Source organism: Anabas testudineus, chromosome 2 (genome assembly GCF_900324465.2).
Source record: "Anabas testudineus chromosome 2, fAnaTes1.2, whole genome shotgun sequence".
NCBI lineage: Eukaryota > Metazoa > Chordata > Actinopteri > Anabantiformes > Anabantidae > Anabas > Anabas testudineus.
Window position 1 is genome coordinate 20,628,467 of NC_046611.1, and position 14,211 is coordinate 20,642,677.

A 14,211-nucleotide genomic window follows, 5' to 3' on the forward strand; every position below is an offset into this window, starting at 1 on the left:
AATCGAGTTCTTCCCCCCTCTCATCGTGTTGGCTTCTCCTGCTCTCTTTTCCTTTCCCAGACGTTCTCTACCTGTGCACACTTGTACATTCAGGACACTGAACACAGCATTCCCCTTTTTCCTCCTCCCAACATCTCTCCTCCCCCCTGCCGGAGGTATCGGGTGGCTTGAGTGGGCCATTAGTGTGAATGACTGATAAGGCTCTCAGCCCCCAATCAACAGAAAAAGGATATTTGCAGTTATTTTGAATCCGTCAGAAATAATAAACGCAAAACTATATCCACTCATACTATTATTTAAGCAATTTCCCTGTGATATCATCCCATGGGGATTTTGTGTGGATTCCAAATAACGACATAATAAAACCACGACGCCTGTGCCCCCTTATCAGGCTGGATTAAAAGGGAATAATGAAACAGAGAGGGTTTGGAGCCTTGTGTGGTATGAATATGATTATCTAATGGACTCCAATGGAAAGGCATGTTAATTCCACTTTAACGCAAGACCTTTCCCAGACTATTTCCTGCCCCTGGCTCCTCCTAAGACCCCTCCTCTCTCCCCCCTTTGACCTGTTTCTCTGCCTCTTTCTCCCATTTCCTTTAAGTTTAAATAATCGTTTTTTTTTTTTCCACAGAAGTCATTATGCCCGCCGTCTATCTCTGTGTATGAATGTGAGCATGAGAGAGTGATAAATCCCCTCCTCGTCTTTACCCTGTCCTCTGATCTAATTGAAGAGTGTTGGCCTCTTAACTTTCATACAAAACCACTCCAGGCAATTATCAATATTCAGATTTTTTTTTTTTTTTTTTAGAGATCATTGTTGCTGAAGAATGTGGGTCACTTTCATACACGTCAAACTTTCTGAGAACACAGTTGAAGTCACATTACACGCTTTGATACTGGGCTTAACAAGCCTTTAGTATTTGAATACTGGGCCAAAAAGGCATCGTTGTGAATGACGTCCTGCTACTTTAAGCACGTGCAGCAAATCTTCCTAGTGTTAATAAGAATTAATGCTGTCTCTTTAAAATCTCATAATCAAATTATCTCAAACATTTCATGCATAGTGGTCACTACAGTGGACAGCTGTTCAAAAGCTGTTAGGGTTAAAGCCATAGACAATATTTCTCTGTCTTTTTGTAGAAAATCTTATAAATGCTGCAGTTTATCAGTCAGTGGTTAGGTTTAACATTTTTGAAAAGTATTAGAATATGTTAAAATGTGAGAAAACATCAGATTAGCATTAATTATTTATTTTAGTTCATAGTTTTCACACAGTATGACTTTTTGCTATTGGTTAGTTAAATACAATTTTCTGTGTTAAAAAGTCAAACAAACTCCATATAAAAAATTTAAAAAATTTAATTAAACATAAAATATTTTCATGTCTAGGGGGGAATAAAAACACTCTTGACTGAGGTTCTTATAATTCATGCAATAAAGGGTTAATTTACCACTGATTTTTATTTTTAATTTTTTTGCTTGCCATTGCCCACTTTTCGAAGTAAAGATCATGATCATTTCTAGCCGGTGCAGCTTTTTGTTTCAAGGGCAAACAATTACTCATCCAAAACCAAATAAAGATTTAAGTCATGTGCAGGCTTTGCTGTCAAGACTCTGTAAGGATGTTGTCAGACACACAGATGTTACGTGTGTATTTTGCTATTGATGTTGACTGATTAAACACACCTCTTCTTTTGATCAACAAAAAAAGTCCCAGACCAATTCAAGCGCAAATGGGGGGTCATCATTAGGCCCATTAGGGCCAATCAGAGTCCTTGAGCCGTGTAGTCAAGTCCATTCTCATCTAGCGAGGCACGAGCAGTATTGTGGATCAGGGCACACATCCTGAGAGCAGACTGAGCTCCCACAGGACACAGTTAAAAAAAAGCATCAATATTTCATCAAACTACTCTCTCTTTCTGGTCCAGATCAAAGCCTCGACTCCCACAGTCCTACAGGTAGAGATGGCTCTTTTGTTTTTGCTCCTCAGGTAGAGCAGCAGTCAGACTCTGTTCGCTTTTGGAAACCTTGCAACACTCAGCCCATCCATCTCACGGCTTACTGCCTCTCTTTTGGAAGAGGAGGTGAAAAGAAGGGTTGAGACTGTGAGGGTGAAAACATGTTCCAGAGATGTCCAGAGATTGAACTTCTTGGCCTTGTAGTGTTGTATTGTTTCCTCTTTTTTTTTTTTCAGGTCAGCCTATAGTGAAACTAATAGTGAAAGCAAACCGCTGTGTTGTAATTTGTTTCTGAAATATTGCAATAGCATTGCAAAGTCATTCCTACTGGCATCATCATTTTTACAACTTTAATATATGTCTTTTATGATTGCATTTGAAGATCATCAGGTGTCCTAAATTTAAAATGCAAGGTGGAAATGCAGCCTTGTGTGTTTTTATACTATTAATGCAAAAAAAAAATAGGGAATTAGAAAATAATAATTAATATATTAGTTATACTGTGCTGTACCAGAATGAAAAAAGAAGTACAGCACCTGCATTGTTCTGTGCTGCTCTGTACCGTGGTATAAATGATAGTGGAAACAGGAAGTGTTTTAATACTTCTCATTATTCAACTGCAATTTAATGTGTGTTTAGTCTGTGCACAGAAGAAGAGGAGAAGAATTAAAAATGAAATGAAATAATGAGATAACAATGTCATCTCAAAAACTGATTAAATATTTACTTGGATTTAAATGTGGATATGAACATCTGCCTTTACATTCAGCACAATTACCAAAAATTCAAATTATTGCCTTCATTATCGTGGCAAATAATTTCCAATTATTAAAGTCTTTGCACCAAGCATCCTAAAAAATCTCTATCAATTACAGAATCCACAAACCAAAGCCTCAGCAAAATGGTAACAATTGTTAATTTATCATACATGAGTGCACATCAATATGTGGCATATTGTAAATACATCTGAATTGGAAATCTTCACAGATTTTGGAAATTAGGAACACACATCATTGTCCATGTCGGTTGATTGTCATTGTAAAGACAGGATGTGTTCTCTTTAAATCACCTTGACATGTGCTTAGTATGTTAGTGCATGGCTTTGTATTTACCATCATGAGTCTGTTAACGTGTTTCCTCCCCCGTATATCAACTGTGATTTTTCTGCTCTCCCTGAACACACCGCGGGCCTCTCCTCCTCTCATCATCAGCGTCAATCTGTGGCTGTCACTCGGAGCCGGACAGTGACTAACGACATTCCCAGTCAGTCAAGCACTTATCACCACACAGGTAACACACAGGCCTGGAAATGACTGACATGAAATGGAAACGTCTCTCATTCTGTGGGACCAGGAGCTGAAGTGAAATATTAGCTGTGGGAGAGATGGCAGATGATAAGATGCTCCCCGTTTGGGCTGGAATTGTGGAGGTCCGAGTTCTATTACATTTCTTTTTTATGCCGAGGAATGGTATGAGGATCCTGTTTGCTTGGATAGAGCATTGCTTCACTTCTCCATTTCCTCTGTTACGTGCAATATTCCACTTTACGCAATCTGTTTCAAATTTACCAATGAGCCTTAACCTAACTTTTATGATGACATATCTGTAACTTGTTATAGTAGTAAATGGTGCTCATAGCCAGAGGGCCATTGTTGACAAAAGCTATTGTCCCTGAGGCTTTCTGTGAGACCAGAGTCCATTTGAAACCATACTGCAGCCCGCTCAGTGTCAATGGGTCACATATGGCTTACTCCGTCTTACCTATTACTCATAGACTCCACCGTGTCTTCTTTCTCTCACACATCTTCACGTGCACACACATATACACAATTCCCTCTGTGCAGAAAGATAGATGGGATGTTCCCAAACCACAGGTGCTGCTCTACTTGTGAGTCTTTCACATTCTTCACCACACGGTCCAGACCTGCTCAGTTTTTTACTTTTTACTGTTCTCCCCAGTGGTGATTACGATGGTGCATCAGGTCTGTGGGATAATGAGGGACATGGAATATTACTAATGCCGTGTACAATCAATCTGCCTGTCTATTAGCAGCTCTATGGGAATGAGATGCTTTTGCAAGAGCAAGAGAAACCTCATGAACTTGGAAGTTGATGTCCATAGCTGCTCCTCCAGACGTGGCGTCCCCTCCGGATCGCCACTAGATGGAGTTAGTTTCATTTCCAAGTTGTGTGTTTGCTCTCACTTAAATCCAAACCACAGGCTCGCCCTGCTGTGCAAGTGATGCCACCTTGTGGTTGAAATTGAAATACTGCATGTAACACAGTCTGGTAATGATTAAACTAGTGGTTCTTAGCAATTTGGCCTCTGACATGAAAAGAAGTGTCTAACTGGATCATTTGACTAAACGCAAGCACAATCAGAATGAGCACCAATCTAACAATGTCATAAAACAACATATTAATCACAGGGAAGATTTTCTTTCTGCAGTGGTTTTACTTTTGATTTGTTAACCATGCTTTGCTCATGATGCTTCAGTATGAATGCAGAAGTTATATTCTTAAACAGTTATTGTGAATGAGCTTAATAATTCTTCCTAGTTCTACTGAATTTTGATCATAGGAAATTTTTGCTACAGTTTTTTACCCACCCAGGTCATTCATAACACACTAGCCACTAACACACCACTAACACCAACCAGTCAAGTTGCAGTTTACACACAAGCCTGTCCAGACTCATATTCCGACCAGTTCATCCATAAGTCCAAGTGTACATTTGTGCAAGAAGAAATTCCATCCAGGTATTTCTGATATATTGCATTGACAAGAACAAGACACACATGAGATCACAGTGACTGTTGACCACCACTATTAGTTCATCCTCGAGTCCAGGTGGTTGTTTGTGCCAATTTCAGAGTTTTCCTGAGCTATCATGTTCAAAAGAATGGGGCGGACGGACAAGACAATATCATGTGCGTTCATGTGCTCAAGTCACTTGATCCCAAAATGGATGTGAGAGTGTGTCAGACACAAAAGACTGCAAATCATCACAATAAAAACAGATGGTCTCCAAAAGAATCAGCTGTCCATTGCTCATGGTGTTTTTCTCATCCTGAACTTATCTAGGGTCCAGACAAATCGTCTGAGGAGGTGGCTTATTCATCTCATCCAGGAAAAACCACATATAATCTGATTACTTACTCCCTTTTGAGACAAGAAGATAAATTGCATTTTGCAACACAACGTGTCACATGTGTCTTGTTCCCCTTTTTTAAACAAGCATGACAAGCACTTCTCCCTAATGTGCTATCGATGAACTGTTGCCCCCTATATAAGACAGTGGATTAAAAAAGAAAGAAAAAGAGGTTTTATATTACATCATCCTGCAAGAATCAAAGCAAAGTTTGTAGGTTAAACTGAAATACACAAACTTGTTCATGCTAAAACTGTGCTGTGTGGTAATATTGTTTGTGCTGCTCTCGAGTTCAGCTCAATTCGAAGCATCAGTCAGGGTCCACGAGAGCATGTATGGTGAGGCCTCAGCTCTGCTGCAGAGCGGGAGCATGTTGTTATAGATTTATCTGATGGTTTCCTGTCGTGAGAAGGAACATGTACAAAAGTGCAAAAAAAAAGAACGTATCTGTGGTCTCACCTGAATTCGGCAGGTACGTTGTAGTTGTCTGGGGCCAACCTCAGTGACCACAATAACAAGCCAGCCTTTTGTTTATACAGTTGATGCACAGCACATGTACCCCATGTAATTCAAAGTGTCTGTAGACGTAAAGCTATGTTTGATAGAGATGGAATTCACAATGCACTACTTTCATAGCCATATCTAATTCAACTTTGCAGCCTTATCAGATATGTTATTCTAATGAGCTTGCAGGGTTTAATGTGTATTGCTTAATGGAGAAAATAGAGATAGAGCAAACCAAGATGCCAACCTCAAATCTCAGCTTCGAATCTTTTTTTGTGTCCCCTGATTCTAAATGTATACAATATTGGCAGTTTCTGTCTGGGGGTGTCTTGAAACTGTGATGGTTCAACACAGAGCTCATCGCCCACAGTTAGCCATCACAGATGAGCAAAAAGCAAGCCACCAGCCCGCCTTTAGACTTGCATGACTTTCATGCAGATAATGTGGCTTTCACACAAAAAAAAAGAAAAAAGGCATCTGGGCATTCAGCATGCTGCGTTGTGAAGCTGTTGAAATCTTATGCATCAAAGTAAAGTTGTGGCTGAACATGGAAAGGTTCTCATGTAGCGGCACCTGTCTACTACTATTGCAGCCAGTGTGGGTTATGTCTTTCGTGCAAGTTTGAATGGGCATCCGTTAGCATCCACAGCGAAACTGCCAAGTCATAACCCAACTCAGACAAGGTTCAGCAGTTAAGAAAGATGATGGCACAGACAATGGCACAGACTGTCAACAGGAGGACTAGTCAAACTGAAAACATTGTGGATTAGACTAGCCACAGTCACAAGTACGTTTCCCACCACACTAGAAACGTTACACAGTGAAAGCACTCTAATACTTTCCCATATATAGTACATACAAATTGTTGATCTCATCATTTAGCTCTTCAGTCACCATTAGTGTGTGGCTGAAACTGCAGTTGTACCTCCTTCCTGCTTGTATTTGTTGTACGTGGACAGAATAGCAATGAAGAAAAGTGCAGTATGTTTTGGATTTTTCTCATTTTTAATTTTTGCTTTGCGCTTAAAAATAAAAAAACACAGTTATTTCTTTATGCACATACAGCAGCACACAACAAAATCACAATGGAACGAATGTAAAAACACAAATACATATTAAAAACACAGTATTTACAGTAATATACAGTTTGTACAACAACGTCCAGGAACAAGGTGGTGTGACTCTCAGAATAGAAGGGTGCTTTAACATTTTGTCATTGCACCAAGTAATGCATATGGAACTAAATAAAAAAAGATAATCTTGAACTGGCCTCACGTGTGAGGTTTAGAATTTGAGGACAACGTGCATTTATAAAGAAAGAGCAGGGGTGGTATCGGTGTCCGACAGGACAGAGGGACGTTTGGGAACTGGCTGCATTTTGCTGAGCCCCCCTTTGCCCAGACCACCAGCACACATCTTCATAATCCTCAGGAGGTCTTGTCTGAACCGAACTCCAATGAAGACGTACAGGAATGGGTTCAGGCAGGCGTGTGTGTATGCCAGGCTTTTGGCTATCTGTCCAGCTACATCGACAGCAGTTAAAGTTGTACAATCTGTGATGGTCGTATTGGCTGCCTGCAGGGCCTCCACTATGAGCAGACTATTGTAAGGCAGCTGAGAGAGGACAAACACAAACACCACAGCAAAGATGACACGCAGGGCCTTGTGCTTTTCAAAGCTCTTGGCCTGCAGAAGTGAGCGAATGATGACAGAGTAACAGAAGAACATAACCAGTAGAGGAAGGCAGAAGCCCATGCAGATCTGCAGCACTAGCACCAGGATCTTAGTCCGGTTGTAGGCGTTGTTCCAGTAGACCAAAGTACAGAAAGACAGGCCACTTGTGTCTGGCTTCACCTGAGCAAAGATAAACTCAGGCAGGGCCAGGACAGTTGAGACACACCAGACACCTAGGCAGGCAAGTTTGCTGTAGAAGAGTCTTTTCTTCTTCAGGTTCTGCGCCTTTATGACTTGCACAATAGCAATGTAACGGTCCACGCTGATGCAGGTAAGCAGGAACATGCTGCTGAAGAAGTTGATCTTGTAGACAGCAGACACCATTTTGCAGAGACCAGTGCCAAAATCCCAGCCCTTGATGGCATCAACAGCCCAGAAGGGCAGCATGCACAGGAAGAGGAGGTCAGCCACAGCCAGATTTAACAGGTACACGTCAGTCATTGTTTTCAGGCGGTTGCGCACAGTGGTATAGATCCAAACCACCATCAGGTTACCCACAGCCCCAAGGATGAAGATGATCCAGAAGAGAGGTGGTTCGTAGTGACCACGAAACACGCGGACCCACTGTCTTTCACACATGCCTGAGCTTCCAAAATTATAGTCGAAGTAGTCAGTGGACCCCTGCATTTAGAAACAGAAAAACAGATTATCCACTGCGGTATTAAAGGGGGGTTTCTAAAACAGATACACTTGCCTTTTTCTTTTCTTTGTTTTCACTTCCTGTCAGGCTTTTTTCCTGTCCCTGTTACCCAACTCACTAACTGCTCTCGGGGTTTCATAGCATCTAATGCTTCTAGTGGGATATAGTGACATCAAACACTGTCTGTGACGTACGAACTAACCAGAGTGTGCGAAAAAAAACTGCCGTCAGGTGCAGGTGTTGTGTCTGTGCCAGAGAAACCACACAGCACAACTTCCTGCTGCTATCCAAGCCTGAGGGGGGTAAACGATCCTGAGGGGCTCCAGAAAGGGGGCCCACAGTAGAACTTAGTACCCCAGAAAGATCACATTTAGATGTAGGGCAGAGATAAACAGCAGGGTGGCTTAGGTTACACAAACAATGGAAAATTTGATGCTGATTCGCTTCTGACTCTGACTGTGGCATTTGAGTATTCTGTAGATGTCTGCTGCAGATAAATCTGCTGCACGTGGATCAGGATATGATCCAGGAACAGGTAAATGTTCCAGGTTAAAATATTAACAACAGGGTACAACAGTTAAAGATTATGTATCTCATAAGGAGCATGTGTCATGTACACATACTGGTCTAAAAGATTAAAAATGTAAGTAACAGTGTTTTAATGCATTCTATAAAATCACTATTTAGATACTGCTACGGTAGTTAGTACAGTGTACTTTTGGAGGTACTGAAGTACTCCATTTACTTTTACTTACTACCATTATTCCACTATATATATATACAGTATATAATATATAGTGTATATATATGTAGTGTATATATACAATATACTCCACAACATTTATTTGACAGCAGATTTAGATTCTTAATAGAAAATATAATCAAAGAAATGATGTTGTGTAATTATGGATTAACCACCCGGGAGTATAGAAAGTACTCCCAGCTCCACCTTTGGCAGTCTGTACTACACTAACACAGATCATTGTCCCTGATTAGCATTTAATTACGTAATTACAGTTTTTTCTTTGTCCTATATTTCACATTTGAGGGATTGTCAAACAAATCTGGAATAAACTGTGTCACAATCAGCAGTGTTTGAAATACACTGGATTCTTTAGTGGGTATCTATGCTTTAGAGTTACTAAATACTACTTACAATACAATACTTTTTTAGCTAAAAACTTGACTATTGAGTTTGCGTTCTTCTTTTATCTCTAAGATACTGCAACGTAAACCAACTCCGCACCACAAACACATGTGAACTATCTTCCTGTCCATCACAGTAAATAGCAATAATGACACTTTCTTTGCCCCACTGAATCAAACAGTACATCAAAAAGACTAAAGACGTCAAAATTTCATATATCACGAATGATCATCATCTCAAAGTAATACTTACATTTTCAGCATCATCAGTTACTGTGGTCATATATGTTGTTAACGTTTCATCCATGTTGTCTATAGAGAACCAGATGATATTAAAATAAGACAACCAAACACAAAAAGCTTGTAAAAATAAAAAAAAGGCTAGAATATTAACAATTAATTATTCACATACATGTTTAAATGTATATGAAAAGTTATGTTTCTATAGTTTTGTAACAAGTCTCTTACCCATTCAGTATTGAAGTGAACAGAGCAGCCTCTCAGTCACAGTACAGTCACTATGTGTGGTAGCGCAACAACCTTTAACAACCAGGCTCATCTCTTGCTTATATACTTTCCCTTTAACCACAGGATCACGTGCTTTGAACAATATTTCACTACATCTCTGTTACAGTAGAAAACACACACGACAGCACGCAGCCCTCTGAGCAGTACCTTATTTTCTTCCAGTTGTGTAGCACTGGATTAAAATGTGCATCACGTAGTCAACTGTTTTTCACAAGGTGTGCTAGTTTCACAGGGTAGCTGCGACGCTCAGGCTGTGCCCACTGAACCGAGACCATATGGCTTGAACAAAAACATCAAACCCACATACCCCTCCACAGTCGATTGAGTTTCAAGTCAAAGCCCAGTTTTTGACACACTTTGTGTACACAGATGGAGCACTTAACAACACACACGAGTGACATGTGAAACTGGAACTCATGAAGTGTGATTAAAGTCAAAACTGGAGGAAGTAGATAACGCTGAGATGTCCTAAGTAACCCTCATTGTCGCATGCCATTTCCAGGTGTCAAGGGCTCTGGGTCAGCAGGCGGTGTATTAGTTCCTGAATTGACTGAAATTATTGTGTCAAGTGTAGGGGGAAGCCTTTTTGCAAGGTTTCATATTACAGCGAATGTTACGCTCAAGCTTGTGGTGATGAAATAATGCTTTCCACTTCTCAGAAAAACAATATCCTTTTATGATAAACTACCATGATATTAGATCTGCTGAAGGTTATTTAAAGGAAAACAGTTGACATGTTGGCCAGTGTCATACTTTCCTTTATCATGTGTTCAGTACATATGAATCTGTATCCAGCAGATTTTCAGCTTAACATAAAGACTGGAGACTTTTTATACCTTTTATAAGCGACTTGGATCTTCTCGATCCCGATCTGTTTGTGAGTGAATGTGAAGATGTTGAACTGTGCTTTTCACTGTAGCTTTGTTTGATCCAGATGTAACTGTACGACTCTGGTTCATACAGTAGCACAGCAAGGACTTTGCAGTCAATACAAATACTACTACTGTAAATACCAAAACCACCTCTATAATTTTCAGTTTCTACACCATTATTCCCCATTGTCTTGTTTTCAGCCACTTGACCTAAATATAATTTACTGTAGAAACCGACAAGTATAACATAAGCGCCTGAGTCATGCAGTAAAAACTACACTGTAAATCACAGCCCATATGATAATGTATGTAATTCTCTGGTACTGTAAACTAATGGAAAAGCAAAATTCATTGGTAATGTCTAAGGGAAATTATTAAAATGCCACTGTGTGTCACAACCAACCACACTGTCACAAATACAGCAAAGTAGAAAGTCCCTGTTAGTTAGTTTCACCTAAAACTGAAAACTATTTACAACCAGAAAAGGGACTTAATAAAGTGGGACAATTATGGAACTGAGGAAATAAAACATTCTGATTGACAAGTCTGAGTTTAATTTTATGTTAGTACTAACATAGCCAAAAATGACATGGTTTGAAGTATTTATTCATCAAGCAAAGTGTTAAAATCTCTTCACTGGTTGAGCTTCCTTGTGAGTGTGTGAGGCTGTTTTGGCTCTTGCTAAGTTCATCTTGTGTTGCTATCTTCTTATGGTTTCACTTCCTTAGCTGACTTAATATTTTCAGTCTTCGCATGTCATGAGCATTCAGTGCCGGAGGCTGAGCCTGAAAGCCAGCAGCTCTTCAGAGTTCTAACAATTGCTGGTTGCGTTTCTCGATTTCGATCATAGCGTATTGGAAAGAAACGGCTGTGTCATGATCAGATGAGAATTTTTTTATCTGGGAACAAGCTGCTGATGAAAGTGGCAGACTGAGAGGTTTCACAGTAACTGCCAAAGTTAATTGACCACATTGTTCTGTGACAGAGTGTGGCATAGTGTTCTTTGTTGGAAACCTACCGTATATAGAAACCAGTGGCACATCTGGTTTTCTTGGGTACTACCGATGTTCATTTTATTGTGTGTTGCATAGTAGTAGTTGGTGGCTGAGGGCAGTTAAGACTTCATAGTCCAGAGTGGATTGAAAAAACTGTTTCACACAGTGGACAGAATGAAAGCCATTAGTTACAGTTTTAATTGAGGTGCTTCCTGAAAGGATGGAGAAAATAGCAAAGTCAGAGTTTTACTGCAGGATTTGACCAAACGTGTGACTGTGAAACAGCTGATCTTGCACATGAATAAAACAGCAGCCTTTTATAATCACTAGTAAGAGTCAAAAATCATGCACCATGACTTCTGCTGGGGCCTTGGACTCTCACACTCCCCCTAGTGGTAATCCATGGTGAATAATCATCTAAAACTTGGAAGTGCCTAAAACTTTTTATACTATAGTGTATAAGTGAGGAAATTGCCCTAAATTTGTACCAGACATTTCCTGCTTAACAATTACTATAAGGCAGCTATATGATAACTTAATGTATGTTCTCCACTATATTTGAAATAACTTTAATTTTTGAATATCTGATCAACTGAAACAAATTTCCCCTGTGGCCTGTAAAACAAAAATTTATGTGACAGTTTTACAGTTCACTGACTGCTGGGGCTGTGGGAACTTTGGCTTCTGAAAACGGATGACAGAAAATTGAGAGTCCATGAATTAGTCACCAGTAAGTCATGACACAGTCAATAATGATTTTAACTGTTAATACAGTGAATGTCACTTGCAACTGGGACAAAGAAGGCAGCTTGAGAGTTACATCACTTGCTCAACTTGCATATGTGTTGACTACCTGTTATTTCATTCTCAGAAGAGACTAAAAGATGCAGCTGTTCACCTCAAGATGGCACAGATTAAACACATTGATGTTATGTGTGATATTGAGGTACGAGTTCAATATCACACATCACATCACTGTTTTGTGTCGCATGTTTATCTGATCTTTTCTAACCTTCACAGCCTCCACACTCGCATGGGCCTGTTATTTGGTCAAACCCCACATTGACACAGTATTCACTAGGCTGTAGTCCGGGAGATAAAGCTGAGGTGCAATGTGGGACAGAGATAAGTTAGAGGCAGAGACAAAAGATGGGTGTGGAAAGCAGAACACACATATCCATTTGTGCTTTCTAGTTAATCCTTGACCTTGGAAACAGCAGCTGACAGAACAAACTTAACTATAGGTCTACTTACTTACTTGTTCTACAACATTTGACTTCATTTTAATTGACTTCAAGTCAATTGTATTTGTATAGCGCCAAATCTAAAGTATAATTGTAAACAGAATTATATATAAAACCCAACAACCCTATTTGAGCAAGCTCTAAGTGACAGTGGAGAGTGGAAGAAAAGTCCAGGAGAACCAGGCTCAGGGTGGGCGGCCATCTGCCTCGACCGGTGTGGTGAGTGCAAACAGCAGGAAACAAAGAACAACAACAAACAGCACAAACACTGGACAGGTTGGTGGGGCTAATTACAGCACTCTGGAGATATACAGTTCCAGGCCGAGGAAACCTGCAGAGGAGAACAGAGAGAGGGAGACAGAGAGGAGGAAACAGAACTACAGGAGAGAAAAGACACAAAGGTAATGCAATGGTAGCATTTGAATGGATAAATGAGAGGGTAGGAGGGGAGAGGAGAGCAGAAGACTCAGTGTATCAGTAGAGGTCCCCAAGCAGATTAATCTATAGCAGCATAATTAAGAGATGGTCCAGAGTCACATACAAAAGGAAAGTTTTAAGCTTAGCAGAGAGGGGGTCTGCCTCCAGAATCTGAACTGGGAGCTAGTTCCACAGGAAATCCTTCACTCTGTTGCAACAAAGAGTTTTACAGAGGAGGCAATAGGGCCACTTAACAATCATGAGAAATCGTGGCTTCAGAGAATTTTTCCCAGTCAATCATTAGTTTATGATAACTTTTAAAAAAAAAGACACTCCCCTCAGCCTCAGCTGGATTTTGTGCACAGTGCTGTGCTTATGTTGGCACGCTATATTGTTAAACTAACATGGACCTGGTAAACATTTTATATTGTTGTCTCATCGTGAGCGTGTTACCTTTAGTTCTACATCTGCTGTGACTATTGCATGTGTAAGGAAAAAACACACATTTAAAGAACAAATTCCTTTGTTCCTCTAAAAATTACACCATCATTCCTTTTTTTTTTTTAAACATTGCACTGTACTCGTGATATCATTCTATATTCAGAAATGTGTGAAATTTCTCATGAGCAAAAATCTGCTTGATGATTCTGAACAAAAGTCAAACAACAGAAGCTTTTGTCTTGCTAGCGAAACCGAGAAAATCCCTTTGATGCCTTGTCACTGAGCAGGAAGCTGCTGTCAATGGGTACACCACTCTGACAAGTATTAACATTGGCCCCATATTGTGGGAAAGTACTGTCACTGTCGCAAAGTGAGAGATTGAGTTTGGTGCTCACAGACTAGTCACCGCTTCCTGTACCTGCTTGCTGTGATTTATTTCATGCACTGGTAGACAGCTGTTCATCATTTGCATCTGACATTACTACCAGTGTTCCCATGGTAGTTAGTACTTAGATGCTACTTATAGAAAACAGATGCACACAAGTAAAAATTCACACACATTAAAACCACCAGGTGCT

General features: G+C 40.1%; 1 protein-coding gene across 1 annotated transcript; it reads right to left on the minus strand.

Moving 5' to 3' along the window:
* Positions 1–6,618: 6,618 nt before the first annotated feature.
* ccr9b (chemokine (C-C motif) receptor 9b) lies at positions 6,619–9,813 on the minus strand. Its single transcript, XM_026361064.1, has 3 exons — positions 9,605–9,813; positions 9,390–9,448; positions 6,619–7,971 (listed from the first exon to the last, which is right to left on the minus strand). Exons 1-3 carry the CDS (start codon positions 9,606–9,608, stop codon positions 6,925–6,927), a joined length of 1,110 nt encoding a protein of 369 aa, XP_026216849.1. The 5' UTR covers positions 9,609–9,813; the 3' UTR covers positions 6,619–6,924.
* Positions 9,814–14,211: the final 4,398 nt, after the last annotated feature.

Bases quoted from the DNA above. Each gene is read 5' to 3' on its own strand.
- ccr9b (XM_026361064.1), bottom strand. The intron at 7,972-9,389 runs GTAAGTATTACT...TTCTAAATGCAG, and splicing joins TAACTGATGATGCTGAAAAT to GGGTCCACTGACTACTTCGA.